This window comes from Indicator indicator, chromosome 1 (genome assembly GCF_027791375.1).
Source record: "Indicator indicator isolate 239-I01 chromosome 1, UM_Iind_1.1, whole genome shotgun sequence".
NCBI lineage: Eukaryota > Metazoa > Chordata > Aves > Piciformes > Indicatoridae > Indicator > Indicator indicator.
In genome coordinates this window covers 21,872,263-21,897,458 of record NC_072010.1, presented here as the reverse complement: position 1 = coordinate 21,897,458, position 25,196 = coordinate 21,872,263, and the positions used below count along the sequence as shown (strand labels likewise).

Below are 25,196 nucleotides of genomic sequence, written 5' to 3'. Positions count from 1 at the left end.
AGATAAAACAATTCTGTGAGGCTAGAAGAAAAAGCCAAATAGGAAAGATGATGTAAATCAGCAGAAAATACATTCTGTATGAAAAAAATGGTACTTACAACTTGGTACAAAGCCTGAGAAATAGCATTATAAGCACCTGGCTTCCCAGAAAACATATCTAAGGTTAAAACTTTTGACAAAGCTAGTTAGTACACACAATAAGTCTGATTGCTGACCCTGTGCCTTCAAGTAAACCTAAAATAAAGAGCAACATCCTATAAACCATTCTCTAAAAAATAAAATAAATTCTGACCCCCAACAGTGATGCAATGATAACCGCTTCACCTTTGTGTAATTCTATTTTTACAAAACCCGCTGGGTTTAGGCATTGAAATGTTTCATGTTTATGCTGAGAAAAAGAACTGAAAACTAACAGCAAAGTTTGGCACAGGAACTTGCTCTGAGTCAATGGTTTACTGCTGGAAAACAAAAAACAAACCAAAACAAAAACATCTTCCCCAGACAGACTCCTGCCCTTCGTGCTAGAGTCCAAGCACTCATTTTCAGATGAAGAGGAGTCTATTCAGAAAGTGGGTAAGTATTTCCAGCTTTTTGCTTGGTGCACTTTCTGCCACATTAGTGAATTGAAACAGTCTGCTGAATGCTCAAGATAAGCACTGGAGTTATCTGAAGGCAGGAGCACAGCAGTTTGTCCACATTCAGGACACAATTTATCTTCTACCTAGTCCTTTCTTCCGATATCAGCTTGACGTAGCACGTTCACCTTTGTCAAAATGCTGCAGGTGAGTGCTACAACCACTGCAAAAATAATTCTGTTAACTGGAAAAACTCACCATAGCTCAAAAAGTAAATTTTTTGAAAATATGAAAACAACAAACTATAATTATGTTCTTCACTTATAGGTCCTTGAGGGTCACCTTAAAGATACCTTATTTTACTGATGCTTTAAGCATTATTTTTATATATTTTTTTTTTCCTTCTTTAAATTTCCAAAATGAGGCTATTCTAAAAATGCTTAATTGTCCAAGGGCTAACTGTGAGTTTTGCTTTGCCAGCAAATAAAAGAATTTAAGTTATATTGGCTAAAACAATTTGGATGAATCAAAACCAGAAGATAAACAGTAGCTCAAATTACTGCTTCATTTGACTGAACTTAAAAATATATTGAAAAACAGGGTAGTCCCATAACATGCATTAAACTTACAGAATACAGGTTAACATCATCTTCTCTATTATACACTGCCTGCTACACAACCAAAGCATGACTATTTTTAAAAGTTCAGATTTATTCCAGCCCAGAGTATTTAAATGTATTTACAAGCAGCTTAAAGTTGATCCCATCACAGATTCTAGCTTGTTCCTTTCAGTAAAGAAATCTGCCAAAAACCAGATCAAAATCCAGATTCTGTCATGAAAGCCTCTTATGTATTAACAAATGAGAAAGGATCATGAATAATGCAACCGAGTTAGAAAAGCTGGGAGACCAAGCTACTTTGTCAAGGATTTCAGCTATAAAGAGCCCTTCACAACTACTTTTCTCTCCTCCCAGACTTTCCAGGAAGAGGTGAAGAGAAAAGAGAACAGTTGGTAAAAGTTGATCTGCAGAGGAAGACAAATATATTTCATAGAAGAGTGTGAATTTCTTACATGTTCGTGATTGCCACCAGAAGCAGCACCTCATACTCATTCTCATGCACCTGTTGGCATCACTGTGAGCTTTACAGCCTCACACACCTCTAAGTGCTCACTCCCAAAAGGGAAATTTCAGACTGTTTCCATATCTTTACAGCAGTAAGTGTTACCTACTGCTTCTTGATACTCAAGAAAAATATGAGTCAAAAAATGCATGGAAGGACATTTGCAAAATCGAGAATCAGCTATAGTGAAATGGAGAGTCTGCAAACAATGCAGCAGCCCTGCTCTACCAGACCACCCTACAACCACAAGCAGAGCTGCACTGGCACACAGCTTTACAGATTTGTTAAGACAGTGGTTAGGAAGAGAAAGCAGCCAGCATACTTCCCTGCCAGCATCACCATGGGAGTCAGTCCTGGTCTACATCCACACTAAGCAGCACAAAACTCAAGGAGCTGCTGTCTTCCCCAACAGATACATTTCCAAGGGCATGTCCTCATTTTCATTGGTGCTGCTGATGTGCAGAGGCATCCAACTAATGTCAGAAACACTGGCTACATCTTCACTGGATTCAGAGAGAAAACGACAGGCTAAAACAGAGTACAATTATCATATAGCCAAAAAAAAAATGGAAAAAAGAATGGCATCACATGCTCCGTATCTTTAGGTTCCTTTTCCTTTGTATTTAAACAGTGCTAGAACTACAAGTAAACAGTGGAAATCTAGAAAGACAAATTTTAATTTCACTTTAAGACGATAGTTCTGCATGAGAGATGAAGCAGAAACCTGTCAGAAGGAAAGCACCACTACATGCTTGCCCTAGTCTTGCTTCACTTTCTGCCGATATGCTACAGTTAACTGTCAAAGGCAACTGGATAGACATTCCATATGATCCAGAGCAACCTCTCCCAGTAATTAATGCAGCCTTTAATGTTAAAGGCATTCCACAAACTACAGCTACATCAATCCAAGTTTCAATGTGCTGTATGATTACATTACATTTTGGTGAGCCTTAGGAATTGTTTGCACAGTCGTATCACTACATTTCAATAAATTGCAAAACTCAGAGAAGTTGACAGAAACTTCATATTTAATTACCCTACTGTTCTCTTGTCTCTTTTTCTCCCAGAAAGGAGTCAAAAATAGTATTTTTTTTTTAAAGCTAGACAGCAATTACCTTCAAGTTTGTCACTAATTACCAGATGTAGTACACTAACTTAAGGAAGGACTAAAAGAAAAATTGTATTTAGATGTAAATACTAAACAATGTAGCATAAGAAGAAAGTAAAGGCTTATCTCTAAGAAATGGCAACAAATCTGCATGTTTAGGTGATGTTTTTTTCCTTTTAAGGATACATATATGATGCACAAAAAAGCATGCAGGTAAAATGCAGTATATTCAGAAGCAGGAAAAAAAGAAACAGTTTGTGCTCTTCCTCATTGCTATTAACCTCCCTCCTCAGAAAGACACATTACATCCTGAAAGAAAAACAATGCTTCAACATGACCAAGTAATGCTAACATTTGCTTATGCTGAAGTATGTAAGGTGTAGATTGGGCATGCTTTAAGACAAAAAAAAAAAAAAAAACAAAACTTTACAAAAGGATAGAGGAGTACAAAGAACAGTTTGTGACTAAAGCACATTTCATGGACTTGGATCTAAATTTACAAGATCCCAGGTGAAAACAGAGCCATGAAACTCACTCAAATGCTAATACAGAGGAATTATTGCAGGAGAAGATGGACTAACAGAACCGAATTTGTTAAGGATTTAACACAGGCATTCGTATTTCATCCATCCTCCCATAGAGAGTATGACAACATTGTCATTCCAGACAGCATTATTATGCTTATCAGATACTAAGGCTCATGCCACGAATGTTTTCTACTTCAAAATAAATCCTTCAGTAATCAGACCTTTTTGCAGCTAAATAAAGGTCATCTCCACAGCTGGAGGAAAAGCCATCAACAGCAAGCCAATATACACTAAGGCTTCTGAGACAGCTGATTGCCATTCACCACGCACTATTACTGATTCACTTGATTCCCTTTGTTCTTTGTTTTTTTTTTTTTGTTTAAATTAGCACCTTTTGCCACAACAGGCAGTTTGGCAAGAAGTTAAAAGCAAGCAAGAACATTCAATGATACACTGTACGTGTGGTTCTTCTGATCTAAGAATTTGCTGCTGTCAAAAGAAAAGCCTTTTCTTGACATGTCTTCCTTGCTGCTCACTTACACCAGCTCTGATCTGTGCCACACTCCTCCATGACATGATTCACCTCCTGCATTTGCAAATCTAATTTCTCTCTTTTTCTGTTAGTCTACAGTGGGGTATGGTAAGTATCAAAACCAGCATTACAATATGTAGTAAGAGCAAAAAACACTGAAGGAATGGGTAGAATAGAAATGAAGGAGAGAAAGAAAGATGCTGCTCACCTTCACTCCTTGCTTTCTAGTAGTGATGAAACCACAGGGAGAACAGCTGACCATAATTTAAATAAATAAAAAAGTCAACCTCTCACCCAGCCCTGCAATTAACTCCAGCACAAAAGTTCCCCAGAAGCAAGAAACCCTGGGATTTAATTATTTTCTCCTCCCTCATCCCACAAAATTGTAATTTGACAGCCAGCCTAAAAACTATGTTTTAAAACCACACAACAAAGTTTTCATGAGGAGACTAGTCGATGGACAGCAATACCCCACTCAGGACTCAAAGATCCACACTGCTCTATTAAAGGACATGGCAGTCTTACCAGTACGTTCACATAAAATGCAATACAAGAGCTATGTATGCAAATTCTGTATAAAGGTAAAGATTGCTGGATTTCATTTGCACTTTCCTTTCTTTCAAGTAATCTCAATATTTGCAATACTTCAGAAAGCACAAGCTGCATAAAGACAGCTCAGCATTTCAAAGCATCTGTTCTGAAAAGCAAACAAAAAGGGCTAAAGCACTGGTCTAAACTTCAGAAAACCATTATTTCCTTGGGTAACTTCTATTTTTGGTACATTTTTGTTCAGTAGTCAGATCTGTGACATTTGGTTTACTTGGTGGAAACAATGTATTTCTTGCTTTTAAAACACTTTTACTATGAGAAGACAATTTTAAGTCACAGAGTTGCCTAACAGTCACAAGCACACTATAGGTGCTACAGGTTCACAGAGGATATTTTTGTCTTGACTAGCCCTTATGTTTTATAAATCTACCCAGTCACTGAGTAAACTGTTTCCTGTCTTCTCAGAGACACTCAGGATTCTAGAGACTTTCCCTGTCTCTCTCTCTCTTACAGACAGAAGAGTCCTTGACTATTGGAACGATTCAAGTTTTCATACAGACACCGCTCCACATTTGAGTTTCCTTGTTAGTTCTCCTTAGATCTATTACACCTTGCCTGGGATGAAAGGATTAGAAGCACTACTGAAAATAGGATTTACAGTAACAATGAGAACGTATTTTGTGCTCCACTCCACTGCTGGTAAGTCTTGTGATTTCCACTGCACTTCAGCAATTGCTTGCGCTGAGTCGGCACTTCCACAAAACCACCACTACAAACTCCCAAATCTTTCTCTTACAGAACAAAAAATTCAGAGGCTATTGTTGTGTGCATAAAGGACCATTTTTCCATACACATCACTCCACATCAGTGAGTACGATGTATTATTAGAGAAGGACTTTGTGATATTGAAGGCAAAGCCTTCACGATCAGTCCTTGCCTTCACTCTTCAAAGTAACACTCACTCATCAGCAAAGCCACTTAGCAATGATTTATGATAAGTGATTTCCAGACAAAACTTTTGAGCAACAGATTCCCAAGAGGTACCACTACAGAACCTCTCATCAGCAATTCACATCTCTAACCAGCTTCACTATCCAGAGAAGGACCATCTCTAAATTCAGCTTAAGTCTTTGATAGGGGACGTCACAAAATGCCTTTTGGAAATCTAGACAGATTACATCACTTATATTGCCTTAACCTGTATGTTAACTCTATCACAGGATTTTAGTGGTCTTAGGAGTTATTTAATCTGTTCAGCTCTCTGCTCTTAGATCACCTTACTAATCAGCAGTTTCCACATTTCAAAAAAACCCTTTATAAAACTGGAAAGAAGCAGTGGTGACATCAGTCTTCCATTTGAAATTGAAAGCACTGGATTATACTTTCTGGTAAGTAAGTTTCTTATTTCATTCTTAAAACTCCTTCAGATGTGGACACATCTCATCTCCATGACTGACTGCACTTGTTTGTTCTAAAGGCCATTTTCCCAAACACTGCAATTTAAGACATTCCCTAATACATTCCTTTGCCTCCAGTTCTTCAAATTCTTTCATAATGCACAGATGAAATCAAGGCTTTTCTCTTGCTGTCCTTTGATCTTCTCCGAACAGTCCTCTTATAGGTCAGTGGTGCCCTGATTCTACAGATAGCATTATACTACTGATGCATCAGAAGAGAGATAAAAAAGGGAACGTTAACTTCATAATCTCGAGTAGTTTCGCAAGGTTGGGGAAGCTTGTCTGTGTGATTTTGAGGGCTTATATAGGGACAGATTACTAGGGATGCTCTCAATTTAGTTTTAAACTTAGCCTCCCACCACTTACCTTCTATTTCTATATTCATCATTCATAGAAGACTTATTTTTCAAAATAACATAACCTCACTCCAAAGGGTTTCCCTTATTCTATTATTTCACCATCTCACATCTTGGTAATGGGTGGTTTTACAGAGCATCTTGATGAGCCATACAGACTTATTGACAGCCCAGCAAAGCTTCAAAAATGGCTCCCAAACAGAAGCATTTCACCTTCTTGGCTCTCTTATTTTCAAGAAGCTATTCTCCTCCCATCACCACTTTTTATTCCTTCAACTGAAGTTAAGCACTAATTCAAGCAGATTTCTTAACCTTGTATGGATTCAGCATCCCTCCAGGAGAACAGAACAAACCATGTTTGTCACAGGCAGGCTTAGACTGTTGTGTGAATCCTACTGTAGGCCAAGTCTTGAGTCAATTCTCCCGTTTGCTGTTTCCCTAAGTAGCTCTTCACTGTCCTGAAGTTTTGTCTTCACATCCCTTCCTGATAAGAGCATCCACCTAAATGAAATAAGGCTAATGAGCCATTCACTACTGTATTTTCTGCTTTGCAACCTCACTGATCTCACACAGATAGAACTGCAGTCTTAACACTATTTTCCCCCACCTTACATGTGCCTGGAATTCTACCCATAGAGCTTTCAGTGTTGCAATAGCTACTCTTTTCTCAAGTCCTTCAGTATCTGACACTCATCTGGCAGAGTCGTATAAGCTCCCAGTTGAGCTTTTATAAAATTAACTAACAGTGAATGGCACTGTCAGCATATTTACTTGTGAGGGGTTGTTTTGTTCAACCCTGCTTAAACTGGATTGACATTCATCCCAAAAAAGAAAAGAGAGCTTAAATGCCAAGCAGTTCAAGTACAAAAAGGTAGATAAGATTCAAATTACACTTGGGGACAAATTTGCTCCCTTCCTGTCTTGAAGTTCACTCAGGTAGAGCTTGAGCTTGCTCCAGCTGCTTCTGTTATTCTCCGCGCCTTGCACAGCAGCTCTGTGGGAACAACACAGTTGATGAAACCTGACTTTCCAAGGCTTCGTTGTGGGATTATCCAGTGTCTGAATGCAAACTGCAATTGAAAGTACACCTGCAACAAGGCTCCCCTTCACACGGTACAGCTATGCCTCTCCCAGAAAACACGTCCTGGGCAGAAACACAAGGTAGAATCAGGGCTTTGCTGTAATTTGTATTCCAAGTTCTGAGCTGCACATATTATTCAGAGCAATGAATTGAATCTTCTTTTTTAGTGCAACTCTCAAGTGTCCTTTATTCAAATGTCAACATCTTGTATGCAAGGTGTTACAAGCACACAGCACATAGCCTTCACAGTAAAACAGGCAGATTGTTTCAGTGACCTTTAGTTGTGTTCTTCCCTGTTAGCAAACAATGCATTTTTTCAAGATTAATTTCAATTTCCAATGTTTAGGCTATCATCTGTAGTTGAGAAAAATCACTGCGTTCTCCTGAACATTTTGTCCTTTAAAGAAAGTATCTGCAGCTTTAATCCTGGCTTATAGCTCTTTCCCACAAATTCTAAACACAGTATGTTTTGCCATACTACCTTCAAGGTAGTTAAGACAGTTGAATAGAAACTGTTGTCTAAAGAGCAGTATTTGAGCAAGTATTACATGTAATTTTACAGGAACTTTTTCATATCTCTGTCTTCACATGCTTAAGTCAGTCTTCCACTAGGATATGCAAAAACACATGCAACAGGGCAAAATCAGTATGATTGTCTGTAAAAAAAAATCATAATATTAAGTTGTCCATTCAGTACCTTTATTACATAAGCTAAAGACTTCACATGCTTCTGTACAAAATTCAACATATTTATTCAAATAGCTATTTCTCAAATGAGAAGCCTGCAATACACAAAAACTAGGAACTACTTCACAAGTGGCCTGGTACCTAACAAAAAATTGTAGCTATGAATAAAGCTATGCTGTAATCCCAAATGTGCTATTATGGGGGCTTGACAAGGTCTCAGAAACCATTTGTTGAGTCTCAGAGGACACAAGAGAGAACAGCAGGCCAGCCAGCCAGAACACAAAACCCTCTTCAATGGTTATCAGCCCGCACGTCGCAGTAACATGCAGCGTTACTTGCCAAGCTCTCAAAGCAAAGATGGGGGTAGTGGGAGGGAGAAGAGCATGAGTTAGAGCACTGATGGGATGAAGCCTGAAACTGAAACTTGATTCCCACTCAAACAGAAACTGCTCTGCTCTACATTCAAGGCTGCTTTACAGTGGAAGGATATCAGAAAGAAAGCAAGCCTTTTATTACATCTTTATGTTCCTGACCCAGCTTTATTACTTTACTCGAACAAATGGACAAATTTTGTCTACAATGAACCTTAAAGAGCATTTCTAAGACTTAGATTAACAGAGGAGGGTGACCTGATTAACATAATGTACAAAGTCAGGATCCACAACTCCAAATATTTTATAATATTACAAAACAGACCACTGGATTACTTTGTTAATACTTTAAATATAAACGAGAGAGCCAATTATATGTTGATTAAACATAATCTGCATGGGCCTACTCAGTTTCAAAATGAGACTTTTCAATGAGGTCAGATACTCCTTCAGCATGGGTCCTTTTGTCATGGGCAGTCCCTTAGCATTGGCTCTTTAAGATCTAGCAGCTCCTCTTCCCCCAACACATGCCCAGAAAGCACAGCATCTCTACCTCAGATCTGAGCTATCACATCTAAGATAATTCATGGCAGCAGACGGGCAGAAGATATGGAGATTATTACCTTTGCACAATACATTATTTGCCTCATCCTAGGATGCAGCCCTAGCTGCATGTATGCTTCCAATATGAATTGGCATTTAGTGGGTAATCACACAATAAAGCAAAGCACCTTTGTGAGAAGAAAAAAAAGTTTAAATGGAGTTTCATAAATGCCATTACTTACACAACTACTGTGTAAGTCACAGAAAATTACAACCAGAACTAGTGCAGCCTGTGACTTGAAGACAGCAAGTCTGCAAGACTTACAGGATTAGGGTGGACAGTATCTTTACAAATGCAGAGTCAGCTAGAGGAAGTTGAGAGAACAAAGAACCAGACAGTCCACCTTTGTTGATGTTACGTGGAAATCACAACCAGCCTCTGCTAGTACCTCGCAGCAGGGTGTTCCCCAAAGATAGCAGGCACTGAAAACAGCCGTAACTCCTGAACTTTTAGGACAGAGGGCAGGCTTAATAGGCTACTGAATATGAAATTCCCCACACAGAGAAGCAAAGAATCTAATTTAAATGAGCATATGATGCATGATGCAGCGGGTTTACATGTATTAGGCGGCTCCAGAAGACTGTAAATTCTGAGTACCTCAGCCAATGGGGAAAAGGAGAGGGAAGCTTGCATCCGGGAATGTAGGATAAAAGAGAAGCTGCACCTTCCAGCAATTTGAGAAATTCCACCGAGATTATAAGCCCATGGATTCTCCCTTTATTGGAAAAACGTTTTATGGGTCTCCTCTGTCTCCATTGTGAACATGAACCTCTAGCAACAGACCAATTTTCCTTGCAAGACCATCTTCAACTTTCCAGTATCTCAAAAGCAGCTAATACCTCAGATCTCTTCATACAAGGGCTCTGTACAGCCACACAATTGTTTGGAGTTTAATAGTTTCAGAATTACAAAGGTTATCAAGTAGGTGTAGCTATAAAATTAACATTCTCATTTTTTCTTTATGGTCAAGACATTTTTGATGGTTTTGCAGAAATATTTGAATGCTGTAGTTTCCATAGCACGCTTGCCACATGCAGACACCACAAACAATATTGTTTTAAATCAACAAAAAGGTTAAGAAATACATCTAGACAGTCATCCACTATGGGATATTCCTTTTAGAATCTGCAAAAGCCATAAAAGGTCCTGTGCAAGCATGGAATGTGTCAAAGCCTCATTACACCCACCCCTAAAACTAAGGGAGCTACCACCACCACTTAAAATCTGCCTTCAAACTATTTGCTGAAGAACAGTGTTACTGCACTGCAAATCACTCGCACTATGTATACTTCTGCTAAGTAGTTTGTTTCAAATTCACAAAACTAGATCCGTCTCTTAATGCTACCATTTTACTCCTGCTCTCAGACATAATGAGCTTCTTCCAGGCCAGGTCTGCTAGGGTTTTTCCATAATTTCTATCAGGATCCTCAAATCTCAGTGCTGGAAACAAAAGCTGCAAGATCTGTCCTCCTAGACCAGGAGACCTCCACAACCCAGTTTTCCTGACTCATCTCTCTACTCATTCCCTGAGACAGAAACACAATTCTACTCTACGCTCACTGATTTCAGTCCCAGAAAAGTTTCCAATTTTGTAGGTTTTCTCCCTGTGTCCAGACTGCTTGATAATACAAACAAAAATCCACTGTCCTAGTCCACACATAGCCTAGCTGTACAGACAGGTGCTTTCCCAAGCAGATGCTATCCCAAGCTCTGAGCTCCTGAAACCTGTAGAACCTCCCAGCCACTTCTACCTCTTCACCCACTTGCCCCTGAAAAAGTTTAGTTTCAGATTCATCTGCTCTTCTTGAGCAAGAGATGGTTTATAGCATCCGCCACTTTTTTCACTGTGCCCAATTGCACATATTCTGCACTGCCATCCCTGCAGCACACAGCATTGCTTCTAGCATGCCAGTAGACATCTTGGCATCTGTGGACAGCTCATATTTCACCTCCACCATTTATTTGTAGCACATAATATCACCCCCAAGTCCACCCTTCTAGATACTGTTGATGATTACATGCAGTCTTCGTGTGGATGGGCAAGGAAACAGACCACTCCTTTCTGCCCTGAAGTTCACTCTGAATTTTTCACGTTTGAGGACATAAATAGGATCTAAAACCCCACAATTCGTTCCTCAGAGTGATTGAGAAAAATGCAGCATGATAGTTACTGATGTATTGCAGCAGTCTATCAAAAAGCTCTTGCTTACTGAAAAGCACAGGCATAAAAGCTCATTTTCACCACACATAAGATGGGACAATTAAAACAAAAACTCTCCTCTACAACTCGCTTCCATCTTGAGATTTTGCATTCCTGCTTACCAACTACTTCCATTTTATTCTTTTCATATTCAGTTGCACGTTAGCTTAATGTGTTCAAAAACTAGGATGGCATTAGGGTTGAAAGGAAACTTAATTAGTCTGCCACTTCTATTGTAAATATTGTGACTTTTTTTTTCCCCCACTCTCCAAAGAGAAGACACTACCAGATCATGAAGTTATTTATGATCCTCCTTGCACCCACCTGCAATCACCATACTCTATATGAGCATCACTGCAACAAACAACTTCTGCTGCTTCCAAGGCAGCCACAAAAGGAAGTTAGAGAAGTCCACCTATCACTGCTGTCATGGACTTTCTCAGAAAAATTCTGATTAACATCACACTTGAAATGAAAGGATTATCCTCTGGATTTAAAACCAAAGCCAGGACTGAAAGACAGGGTACACAGCAAAAAATAATAGACATGGCAAACACTTACCAAGAAAACAGTAAAGACTGAAGACACTCATTTTGTCAGCAGAGAAGAAAGGAGAGCCTGTGAATCACATAAGGCTGAAGCCCAGTATTTCTGCTAGAGAAAGGATATTGGTTGCCAGTTGTTAGGACCAATACAATTCTGCTTTCCAGTTATCACTAATTACCATGTTTAAATTCAAATAAAAAAAGGTGAAAGGAGACTGTACCCTTCTGGATCTGGACTTACAACTAACAGGATCAACCACATCAGAGGTGGGAAGACACAGCCCATGCCAGTGGCCTGTGGACTGCCTCGCACGCTCAGTTCATTACAGCAGCCCAGCCTCCATCCCACATAATCACAACTCCACCGTAAAGGTCCATAGCAGGAAGAAAGAATCCTGTTACCAAGAATGTTGTCAGGGAAAACAAAAAGCAGTATGTTGCTTAGAAGGCGCTGCTACACAGACATGCAACTGATGTCCTACTCATGTTTCCACTACTTGCCTATGGAAAACTATTTTGGTAGAATACAGAAGCATCTTGATCTTAAGGGTCTACTCTGAAGAATTCACTTCTACCACCACTTCAGGCACATCACTGAAAGGTTTGTAACTTTAACATCCAAAAAACCCCCCTAAAACCCCCAAAAAAACAACTAAACACCTAGATCTTTATATTTTGATAGTGTAGCACAATACCACCTCCTCCCTGGAGGTGTTCCAAGGCCAGGCTGCATGAGGCCTTAAGCAATCTGGTCTAGTGGAGGGTGTTCCCAACAATGCCAAAGGAGTTGGAACTAGATGATCTTCAAGGTCCCTTCCAACCCAAACCATTCTATGAATCTGTAACCATCACCTTTTCCTGCCAAAATGGACACATCTGGACTGTACCTTGGAGGTCACCACCATGTTGGCTACTGTTTCATACTGCTAGAATAGACATACATTGCAATAGACAAACCTGAGTCACTGTACCTTTGTCATGCTTCCACTGTCATTTCCCAATTTCAGCATAACTGAAAATCTGTTCTTCAGAAACAAGAGATTTTTCAGTTTCTGCTACAGCAGTCTGCACATCTCCATTGTTTTGCAGTTGTTTTTTATTAAAAAGCATTTAAAAATTTCAGAAATACTTTAAAACAGAGGAATCAAAGAATATCCAAGAACTAAACATACTGCTCAACCATCATTTAGCCAAAAGCAACATTCCCTGATCAGGTACACATTCCCCACAATTAGCACCCTCCAAAACTATCCTTCTCCCTCATGAGAGAACAAGTACAGCAGTACACACTCTTGTTATTTACATACATTATTCAAATTAATAAATCTAGAATAAAAGCAGATACAAATCTTAGGTGTTTTGCAACAGTATTCTCACACCCTCCTTCTCTGCACTCGTCAAAAGCTTCAGGTAGGAATAAGACACCTCACCTTTGCCTCAGGCTATGAAAATAGATCAACACATCCATGACAGGATAACAAACGATCACAGAAAATAAAGTCCAAGGGCCACAGAAGGACTCACTCAACTGCATGCCCTTAAAAACCTACAAAGCTTGGATCCACCTAACCACATTAGAAGGGAAGGAAGCAGCTACAAAGACAGTTTATGAGTGGTTTACCAGAAAAATTAAGGAGTACAAGACTTCATGCAATACAGCATGCATACCACATCATGGAGATATAATTAGAACTTACTAACTGCTATGGTAATGGATCCAAGAAAGACTCAGGGCATATAATTTTAAAAGATAGCACTGCATACTACCTAAATAAAGTTTGTGGCATTTAGAAATTCCACATGCTGTTAACAGGAGTCAAAAGTCAAAGGACTGTACGACAACTCTGCCGCTCTCACCTCATGTCTCTGAAACAGAGAGGAGTTGTCTTATAGTAAAAACTAACAGCACAGGCCTCACAGTACAACTCCTGTAAAGGCTCTATACAGAGCTGATCAAAAAGCTGTTAACTCAGATCTGTTCTTTTGCTTCTTGACAAGTAAAATTTCTCACTGGACTCAGACCTCTATTTGTGACACTCCCAAACTCAATGTATATCTCGCTAACAATCAGTTTGATGTAAGCGTTGACAAAATAAGCCCTGACAATATGTACCCACAAGACAAACTAAAACTAATCTGATAACCTTAAAATGGGGCAAGTGTTAAAATAAAAAGTCATCAATAAAAAAAAAAAAAGAAAAAAAGAACAAACCACCACCCAAAAAGCCAACTCAGAATTCCTAAAGTAAACGAAGGTGGGCTCTTCTGCCTGCACTGCAGAACTTGACCTGATTGCTAACAGAGCAGTCTAGATTCTAGAGCAGAACACTCAAGTTAACCAGAAAGGGTTTGATAACATTACAGAACAGACAGTAGGCTCTTGACTTATCTTTTTCCTTTGACAACAGGTTATGCAGTTTATCTACGTTGTGTCAAAATACTTCCTTATTGTTCAAAAAAAGTCCATGTCCTCCTCTGAAACAAGAACAGCACCAGTGTCTTATACATTACCCAAACCATTCATTATTGTATCTAACTTAGACACATTCTACCTTGTCTTTTTTTAACCCCAAGTGAAATATTTCCAATCTCTTCAATTTCTCTTCACTGGAAAATTTTTGTGAAAAGGATATTGCAAGATGATGAGTCTAAGGAGTAAGTATAATATATCATACGAGACATTAAGCATACCAGTAGCTTACTGGACACCCACTAGTTTTCCACCATCCTGTTTGTTACACAAGTCACACAGACCCTCAAGAAAAAGACTTGGATATAGATTTGACTGCTTGAAGCATTCATGGAAAAGTCCAGCAGATGATGTATTTACATCGTTTCAATTACAACATGTCAGTTTGTCCAAATGAAAGAATGTGTCCCTCCACTACACCAATACTTACAACACAGAACCATAACAGCTAACATTCAACAAATAAGATTAAAAAAATTACAAAAAAATGTGCACTTGTGTTTGGGGTTTACATCATCTCTCAGTTGGACAGTGACTAGGAGAGCACTGACTCACTACTGGTTCCCCACCACTGCTTAAGTCTCATTCTAAGAGATTAAGAAAAGCTCCCAATAAAGCACTGGGGAACATTACTAGAGTTTGAAATCTTCAATTATGTAATTTTCTGTTGTTATTAAAAAGTTAGATCTTTTTAATAGTTGGTTATTCTGACCCAAACCACATTCAGTAAACAGGGAAAATTAATATTTGGAAACACTCCAAACTGCCACTGAAACAGACAGCCTTGCTCCACAGAATAGGCATTCCTCTCAGATATCCAACCATAGTTGTATCAAAAACAGCAGAGTGAACAAAAGAAAACAGTGCAAGATCAATCCCATTAAAACCACGTACTGCTTAGACATCAGCGATACATCAGCAGTACATCAGCAGCACACATGCCAGCTCCATGAGAGCACATACCTGGTACGCTGCACCAGCTGGGTGACCAGGCTTGCACGAGCAGCCCCTAGTGTACTGCCTGCCCATATCTGGCACTTGGTTCCTAATGAGCTTTGAATGTGCTTAATCAGTTAATTTTAAAAAGTATTTTTAAAAATCAAATCTGTATGTTAGCCCAACACAGTAAAAACTGATGGCATATTATCCAAGTCCAGCATAAGTCCAATAGGTAGGTTTAGTATCTGGACTACACAATGTTCCTGAGGAACTTCTATGCCGGAAATAATGGACACTTCCCAGAGAAAAAAAAAAACACACCACACAAAACCCAATCTATCATACTGCCATAGAGATGAGCAAAAGTTTCTTTATCTGAAGACTGATGCTGAACACACCATGCTGCTGTGTCCCCTTCCCAGTGTCTGCCACTGAAGTCGATTGCTGCCTTGTACACCTTTCAGCTATAAATTCAGTTTGTTCTGGAGCCCACTGCAGATACTGCATTGATGAAAAGATAGCACCACTCAAAAAAAACCCCACACACACTAACAAAAACAACAACATAAACAAAATGCCCCACTAAAACAGGAGTATTTCAGCCACAGAGACCACAGACTTAATAAGTGGGACTAAAAAAAAAAAATTAAAAAAAAAAAAATCAAGAACAGCACGCAATTTTGCTGCAGGCAATGCACCAGGTAGAGCTCAGCTGCAGTGCTTAACATTGTTACTCAGATGATTTGATGTTCAGCTGGGTCAAGTTCGGCAGCAAATAGGTAAGAAACACCTGTGATACCTGATGATCCCCTAAGATGTACCAGTCAAGACCCCAAGCCTGGCCTTATGCCAGAGGGCACTGCAGGGCTGGCTTATTTTTGTTGGAACAGGGCATGAACACTTGGTTACACCCTTATCAGATTATTAAATCACATACCATAGAACATCTCTTTCACTCACTAGGATTCTCACTCTATAAAGATTCCTGTAAGACTGTCCTCCAAAACATTCCTGTGTAATTTTAATGGCATACAATTAACTTCCTACAATTAGGACATGCAGATGCTATCTAGTTTTGAATTGCTATTCTGCACCTCAGAGGCAGCTGTAAAAGCAATTTTTAAAAGTGAAGATTGCAGTCATAGTACTAAACACACTAACTCCTAATACTTTTATACTAGATTTTTAATCACCAAGAGCTTTTGAACATACATTTGCATAAACTGAATTATCAAACTTGAGTTCTTTTCTTTTTTTCTTCATTTATCAGACATCCATATGTAGATGTCATTTAAGAAAAGACTGCCCAATTATTTTTAACGAAACATTTGCAGTCCTGAAGCCCATTCTTCAGAGTACTCCGAAAATCATGAGGTATATTAATAGACTTATGAGATATGTGCTACTTAAAATATGGATTAGATTCATGTAATGAAGTCTGGCTTTTTATCTTATAAGCTCATGGAAAAAAATGTGAAAAATCAACTGATAACAAAGAATTTCTTAAGTAAAGAAAGTCTGAGCTGTACAAATACTATGAACAACTCCAAAGGCAGTTTATTCATCAGTACGTGCCAAGTGCAGATTACTGAAACAATGCAAGAATATTTTTATTCAATATTTGTATATAATACACTAACACTGAGCTGTTTCACACAATCCCCACTGCAAGATATAACATCCATCCATATATTACTAGAGCTTCAGGAACACTAAATGCAATTACATATTTGCTTGTGCAATTTAATTGATTCCTTTGAATATAAGGATGCAAACAGAACCATTAACTTAAACCCAAAATCCATGCATATAAGTTATAATCACATACCATAAGTTATGGATGTTTCTGTTTTACCTGTTTTAGTGATTGTCCAAGCGCAATCACTGAAAATTTAAAAGAGAATTTTCAGAAAAGTGGAAGGGAAAATGTGTAAATCAATGTCCCTTTCCTTGCTGCAAAGCGAAGGGAAAGGAATCACTAAATGAACAATAAGGCAAAAAAAAGAAAGATGATGTACATTGCTTACACTTTTTTGCAGACTCCTGTCAAACAACATACCTTGCTTTCTGCCCCCACCAAGAGGAGAGAGGATATAAAATCATACATGCTCAAGAACCAAGAGGAAATTCTGCCTTCAAGGCTCCTTTGAGCAACCATCCATTTTTAAAACACGATGCCATTTTTCTGACATTTCTCAAAATGACACTACTGCCAGCAGTTCTAAACACACAGCAGACTGATTATTTCACCAAAACTATGTTGAATATATACTTCCCCAGTGTCACATGTTGAATTCCCTACATGCTGCTGCAGTCCAACACATTGAACAGCTTTCATAGAACCTAACATGACCATTGGAAACGTAGTCATGTCTTTTAGTACCTCAGTCTACTTTTCATATTACAGGTCTCTTTATCGGCTTTGAAACCACAGATGTCTGTACTAGTAAAGTTAGTACCTACACGTAGAGACTTGAGTGCTGAAAACAGTTTATTCCCCTTCCTCTCACAGGAAAAAAGAACTTAAAAAATCAGGTGAGATAAGAATTCCTCCTATGAAGGATCCAAATGTAAAATCTGAGAAGTAAAGCAGTTAGCTGACTCCTATTAGTATGCTGAAGTAACAATGCCATAATTAGTATCAGCATGTTTAAAACGCACAAGGTAAGGTATCAATAGTTTCAATACAACTGTTCTGTAGGTAACGGTTAAAGCATTTCTAGAATTAATGCCTATTTAAAGAGAATGAGAACATGCTTCAGCCATAACGGCACACAACCTGCTTTAAAACTTTTCTATTTATCAAATATAAAAATAACACTCTTTTAAAATACGCATTACTTAGGACCTGTTACAGGAGCAGCCCGTCCCTTTCTTGCTTGTTCTATTCCCTACTTCCTATTGTTCTGCTGTTCAGCAAGTGATGCCATGTCATGGACGAGGGGAACCTAAATGATAGCATGCTAGATCTTTCATTAAAACATTTATGCACAGAAATTAATTTACTCAACTCTGTACCATGAACTGGTCAAACATGAAGCTCTTTTATGGCATTCTAAAGCCCCAAAAAGACCAGCAGACTTTGGTTCCCGAAGCAGCCAGCAAGAATACCCAAAATGGTGACTACAACTAATAGATCAGACAAAAAGAAATTAAAAAAAAAAAAATCAAATCCTGTTCTATGAAGCTGATGGTTAGTCTATACATTCTAAGGGGATAACCACTCATTCACAATGAAAGCTCGTCAAGTGTTTTCCTCAGCTACGGTTTTTTTTTCCTCCAAATCCGACCCCTATCGAACCCAGACTCCAGTATTATGCTGAGGGGACGGGAACTCTCAGGTTAAAACACACTCAGAGTAACCTCCGAGAAACCGAGCAGTCTGGGCGGAGAAACACGGGGGTTAACCGGGCAGAAGCCGCGGCTCCAAGAGAAAGAAGATAAAGCATGGCCGGAGAAGGGGCGTCATTAACGCGGGGAGACGGGGGAACACACAATCCCCCAGGGCAGGAGGCGGCGGGCGCCGGGGAGGGCGGTCGGGGCAGGGAGCGGGGGCCGGGGGGTCGGGAGGGGCCGGCGGGAAGAAGCTGCAAACCAGCTGGGGACCGAGGGGCCGGGGAAGCCCCGCTCGTCACTCACCCGTCCTTCCGCTTAGCTTTGTAGACGTGCCCGTAGGTGCCCCTGCCCACCTTGCAGCCCTCGTACTCGAAGAGGTCTTCTACCCGCTCACGCTCCCCGGTCAGCTTCACCTTGAAGTCATAGTCCATCTTCAGCTGCCGCCTTGAGCCGCGCCGCGCCGAGCCGAGCCGCCCCCGACAACCGCGCACCCCGCCGCGCCCCGCCCCGCCGCGACCGGGCGGCAGCAGCAGCAGCAGCAGAAGGAGGAGGAGGAGGAGGAGGAGGAGGAGGAGGAGGAGGAGGAAGAGGAGGAGGAGGAGGCCCCCGAGCCGCCCCGCGGACCATCCAGGGGCGGGCGGGCGGACGGCCGGGCGGGCTGCGGGACTGCTCCTTTCCCTCGCGAGCCCCGTTCTCCGGCTGCTCCCTCCCCGCCCGCCAGCTAGCGGCACAACCGCCGGTTACCCAGGCGGAATACGGCGGCCGCGCCTGGCCGCACTGCCGCAAAGAAACGTCGCAAACCACGGGCACCTCCCCGACCCCGGGCGCGACGGGCAGCACACCACGTGGAAGGCGGCGGGCTGCGACCTCCGCCAGAGCCCCACCCCCTGTCCGACCCGGCATGCCTTGCGGGCACCGCAGCACGCTGGAAGATGTAGTTCAAGCGAAAGGGAGGCGTGGAGCGCGGCGTCCCGCGGTGCATGCCGGGCGTTGTAGTCTTCAGCCGGTGAGGTGGCGCGTTGCTTGTCGGAAATTGTGGTCCCTGGCGAGGGAGACTATCGGTCGTGGCAGGGCCAGGCACAGCTGTGGTTGCAGGGCCCTGCCTGGGGTAATAGGTCCGGCAGGGGTTGTACGGGTGGGTATTCCCTGGACCAGGCTTCCTTCATTGGACTGCCTGTACTAGGTGCAACACAGGGCACTAAGCAGGGGCTTGCACTGGCTCGGATGCCCACAGCTGGACCGTTGGTATGTTGCTATGTAGTTGTTAGGGATATTATTACTGCTTGTTTTGTATACCCTCCTTAAATGCTGCCTCGGAAAATCGGTTCAAAAAATATATATGCTTAACATGACCTTATGAATTTGGATCTTTGCAGCCTTACTCTTTCTCTTTTGTTCCCCCAACATTCATGGCTTTCTTTATCCTATCTTTCTTTTCCAAGTTGCTGTGATTTCTGATGTTTTCTGTGCACACACACTTCTGACATTTTTTGCTTGAAATCACCACGTGTGAAGAAAACCCAAATTCTCCATAGGAAAGCAACTGCTACCATGTTAGCACTGATGATGCGCATAGGGCTGGAGACAGTTATTACAGTAACATGTATCCTAAGAGGGAAGTAGTCAATGAACGTTCATATCATTAAACATCTCTGATGTTTTGGCCATGCAAGCTTGCACGGTTTGAGTATTTTCCAACCTTGCATGTGCAGATGACCTGAATACTGGCAGCATTTAAGATTGTTTAGTTAAAGCAGCTAAGTAAAGTACTGGTTCTACAAATAGTTTTGTATGCAAAGCAATGTCTTGTGGTTTTTAGTTTTTATTTTGCACAAAACTGCACTTTACTATAAAGTTGATCAACTACTATAAAAGTGATCAAATCAGTGATATACATGGCATCCTAGATTCTGCAGGAGTGAGTTATTGACAAATCAGTCTTTCGGACCCAGATGCTGTAGAGCAGAAGAGTTGTGCTTGCAGACAGTGAAACATCTGTTTGCCAGACTCAGGACCACAGTAACTATCACCATGACTGGTTTATGCTCATGAAAATGCCAGAAAATGAGTTCTCAAGTCTCCACAGACCTTGACCTGAATTCAGCCTATGAACTCTTTGTTAGTTTTGTTATTGAAAAGATCCCTACCTGAGGGGAAATAAACCCTGAGAGCAAATATTATTATTCTGTATTATTTCAGTAAACAGAATCGTAGAAATATTCAGGTTGGAAGGGGCCTCTGGATGTCACCTAGTTCAACATCCTGCTCAAAACAGGGCTACTATTAAATTCAGGTTGCTTAAGGCTTTGTCCACTTAGGTGTTGAAAAACTGTGTGGAGGGATACTTCATAGCCTTGCTAGACTTTGCTGTCTTGAAGGGTGAAATTTTTGTCCTTCTTCAAGTTCTGTCATCTCAATAATTCTCTTGCTAGTACCAGCAAGCTGCCTCTTCTCCCAGGTGAAGAAGTTGTGGTGCTCACAGCCTCTGTCACAGGACAACTGCTCCAGCCCATGACGGTCTCAGTGCTTTCTGCTGAACTCACTCAAGTTTATCAAAATTTTTCTCTATCAGGATTAGTCTACTGGAGACCCCCAAACTGGGCATGTGTTCCACATGCAGGCAAACAGCCACATAAAGGGAAATAATCACTTCACAATCACTTCACAATAACCCATTGTCTGTGTTGCTCTCGATACAAGGCAGTTAGTCTTCATGGATGCTAGGGTATACTCCTGACCCCTGTTTAGCCACTGCCCATCAGATTCTCCCACCCTTTCCTGCAGGGACAGTCAGTACTGTCTCAGTCTTAGATGGTAGACTTTGCATCTGTCCTCACTAAACTTGGTGAAGTTGCTGATAGCTCACTCCAGTCTGTCCAGGTTCCTCTGAAGCATATGAATTTAATGTCACCACTTTGGTATCATCTGCATGTACTTAGATATGCATGAACTGATTATGAGGTTCTGCCTTACTTACATAATATCAAGTAAAAAAGTATAATAGAGTTACTTTCTAAAGAACTGAAATGACTTAACAAATTAAAGCCAGGGTTACAGATTCTCTGTTATTATAAAACAGTCATTGCCTGAGGTTTGCTGCCCTCCACAGGCTATTGTTATTACAGTTCCAAATATTAACTATGGAAAGTGTTGCAACAGTGCAATAATAATATTCTGGGAAATTTTGTGTTTTGTTATTACCAACAGAGCATGAAATAAAAGAATACTGTACTTAGTTACAATGTCTTGCTTTGAAACATCAGTATGAACACTACATAATCACAAAATTCTGCATTGTGGGACAAGTCATTGAAAAGAAACTAATTCAGTATAAGGCTTCATCATGGAAATGGTTTTATTTATTTCTCTGAAATACAACTGTAATCTGGGTGAGTAGCCCATATGTGAGCTTGAAACTAGAGAAAATGTTGTCCTTGACTGTGGAATAATGATTACTGTAAACAGACTAAAACGATTTTTAAATTAGGACAAAAAATAATTGCAGTGAAAAAAGCCTTTTCAAGGGATCCAGACAATATTTTATATACTCTGACTTTTCTTTTCAAAGTAAAAATTAATCTTCAGGAAGGACATATTTTTAATTGCTCCAGGCCAAGGAAATCATAATGTAATACTAATCATTCACACTTTGATAAAGAACATGAATAACAATGAAGGTTCCATTTTTTGAGTACAGGGAAGAAGTAGTCCGTGGTCTAGATTTAACATTAACAATGTGTTTAAATCCTCAGTTTGTATCATGGACTGGAACAAAATGAGTGTAGTCTAACGCAAAACCTAAACGTAACACTTGTGTAAAATCTTTTTTCATCCAGAATAAAGAAGTTCTGGGTTGTGCAGTTCAAGTGTTCAGTGAAGATTCTCTTCCTGAACACCAGCCCTGAGCCATTCCTATGACCTAATTTATGTGTGTGGTTTTTGCCTTTGCATCAAGACTGCAGAAGCAACTCATAAAAGGAAGCTTGTGGATGCTATCAGTACATCAGCAATTAGCATTTGTGAAATTTGTAAAAGGGTTTGTGTCACGTGAAAAACTTCTAAGGCTCTGCAAATTGAAATTACTAAAATCACAGCTCAAAACAATAGTTTCTGTGATGCTACTGAGCATTTAATGGTTTATTTTAGAAAATAGAGGTGAAAGGAGATTCCTGCAGAAGGTAAATAGAAAGTAAGGAGAGGCAGTGCTGAAAAGCAGGAGACACACCCCAGTTAAATAAAGACAGGCCTAGGAAGGAGAGAGCAAGGAAAGTGATTATAATCCTATTCCTTATGCACTTTATTTAAAACGTGCCAAACGAGTAAGTGAAGGTGCAGTCTTATTCCGACTGGGCAAGATATAACAATGGTCACTGACATCATGAGGTTAAAGATGTTGAGGTTGTTCAACAGTTGAGAAGCAATCCCTTGTGAAACCCTCTGTGTACCTTGATCTACCTTTGTTACGACTAACACCCAACCGGGGTGGGGATAAACATGCGAGTTTTGACCCGAAACGACTTCCACGACCTGTTTAAAGGGAAGGAGAGCTCTGCAGAATGGCAAATCAGTCAAAGCAACAACAAAACAATAATCCGAAGCTTTAGCGAAAACATACAGAGGTGTACTGATTTCAGGGAGAGCGCATACGGCACCAAGCGGGCTGACGGGGAACGCCGGCAGGACCAGACCGAGGAGCGGCTGGAGACGAGGATGGGCCGGGCGGCCGCAGACACTTCCGGTTTTCCTCACAGCCTTTGCATTCGCTGCCCCTCAGCACCTTCCTTCCGCATCCGAGCGAGCAAGCCAGCGACCAACTGATCGAACGACACAGCCAGGCAGCCGCCCGGCCCACCAGGGCCCGCCCTGCCGCCACTGCGCGCATGTCCGGGAAGGGCGGGGCTTGCCGCAGGGGCCGGCCTCGCGCGCTCGGAACCTGCGCTGGCGGCTGCCGGTAGCCGCCCGGACTGCAATCGGGGCTGGAGTGCGCCGCTGGCATACATAGGGGTCTGTTTCGTTCCGGTGTGGGGCGCGGAGTGGGGACTAAGATAGGCTGCTTTGGACGGCGGCGCAGACACCAGGCAGGGACGGGTTCTTGAGTCTCCCCCGGCTGTACTCTCGGCAGTTTCACCCGGGGCAGGCGGACACATGGACTCCTTCGCGGCTTGTCGCAACCGGTGATGCCGCTCCCTGGCTGGCAAGGCAGGCGCAGGTGCAGGCAGCGCTGGAAAGAGTTGATTCTACGGGTGACGGTTAGTGGCGGGGCCTGACTGGGGAGCTGGGGAGGAGAGAAGCGGGAGGACTTGGGCTGCCCTGCCCTGCTGTGATTGGTCGGTGGCCGTAAAATGGCCAGATAATTGGGCAGAGGCCTTGTCAGTCACTCCTCTCATTCTCTGCCCCAGGCGTCTGGCAACAGGCGCTGCCTGGGGCGGTGGGGGTGGCCGGGCCGGCGGCTCCGTGCTTCGCTCGGGGTAGCCTGCGGCTCGTCGCCTGTGGGTGCACTTCAGTCAGTGGCCGCCTTCAGGGGTGGGCCGCAGAGCGTAAACTCGTCGGGGCCTAGCATATGTAGGCCCTACTGCCGGCCCTGGGGCCCTAGGGGTGCTCCTGGGCGGCCCCAGATCGTGGTTTCTAGATCGCTTTGGGAGTCCTGCGGCCTCTTTCTTAATTATTTTAGGATTCTTCCTTTGTATTTCCTTCCCCTCGACCCCCTGGCTCTGGGGGTTTTCTGGGTGTGGATATTTTTTTTTCTTTGTGTTTTGTTTGTTTGTTTGTTTTGTTCCCCAAGTTCGGTGAGATCATCTCGCCTGGAGACTGCAATGTGAAAGAAATGCTAACTAGCCCTGTCGCTCGGGGAGGCTTCCTCATCTAAAATCCATAGTCGTCTTGCTTGCAATCAGTTGGTAGTCTTTCAGAAAGCGAGTGCTTAATGCAATTGGGGGTAGTGATTAACGGAAAAGGGCCAATTCCTAAAAGCATAAGCCGTGTGTTGCTTACCTAAAAATGAGTGTAAGTCTTCTAAGAACGGGCCAATGTAACTATGCATTCAGAACTCAAGGAGTTAATACTGGATTAAAAATTCTAGAAAATGCAGATAAACTGTTGGCATATGGTCCCTGTTTCTTTGCAAAGAAGAGTAATCCTGACTCATAACTGGATTTCAGTTTTTACATCTTGGTAGTTAATACTCTTCAACTTTCCAATACTGTGAAATATTTTATGTGCCAAAGTACTTCATTTTGATACAGTTAATGCCTTTCAGCTTTAACTACTCTGAAATGTTTTAAGTGCCAAAGTACTTAGTCTCAATGGCATTTGATAAATATGGATAGTAGTTGACATACATGCAGTTATGTTAAACAGATGGGACAACTGAACACTTCACACTTCTTACTGTTTCTAAGTGAGTCATTTAAAGAGTGTGACTAATCATCCTACTATACAGTTGTCAACAAAACTTTTTTTTTTCTACCACCCACAAAGTCTGAGGAAGAGATTTCCAGATTTTTGGTGGATGAGAAAAGAAAACCTCTCTTTTGAGCAGCAGTTTAATTTTAGAGGGACTACATGTGATGGACTTCTTAGGGATTTGTATGTAATTTTTTGTCTCTAGCAATGTAGTGATATACCCAGAAAGGTCAGTTAGCTTACTATGGTCATTGCTGGGCAAACACTAACAATTAGTTGTTTTAAGGCTTTCGCCTAAATGGCAACCTTGCATGTAACTAAACAAATGTTATCTG

General features: G+C 41.3%; 1 protein-coding gene across 2 annotated transcripts in view; it reads right to left on the bottom strand.

Moving 5' to 3' along the window:
* The window catches only part of CDK8 (cyclin dependent kinase 8), a 91,903-nt gene extending 73,013 nt beyond the window's left edge, over nt 1-18,890 (bottom strand). For both annotated transcript variants that reach the window (XM_054381992.1, XM_054382003.1), the window contains exon 1: nt 18,763-18,890. In XM_054381992.1, coding sequence (XP_054237967.1) covers nt 18,763-18,890 — 128 coding nt within the window. The remainder of the gene's footprint in view (nt 1-18,762) is intronic.
* Nucleotides 18,891-25,196: the final 6,306 nt, after the last annotated feature.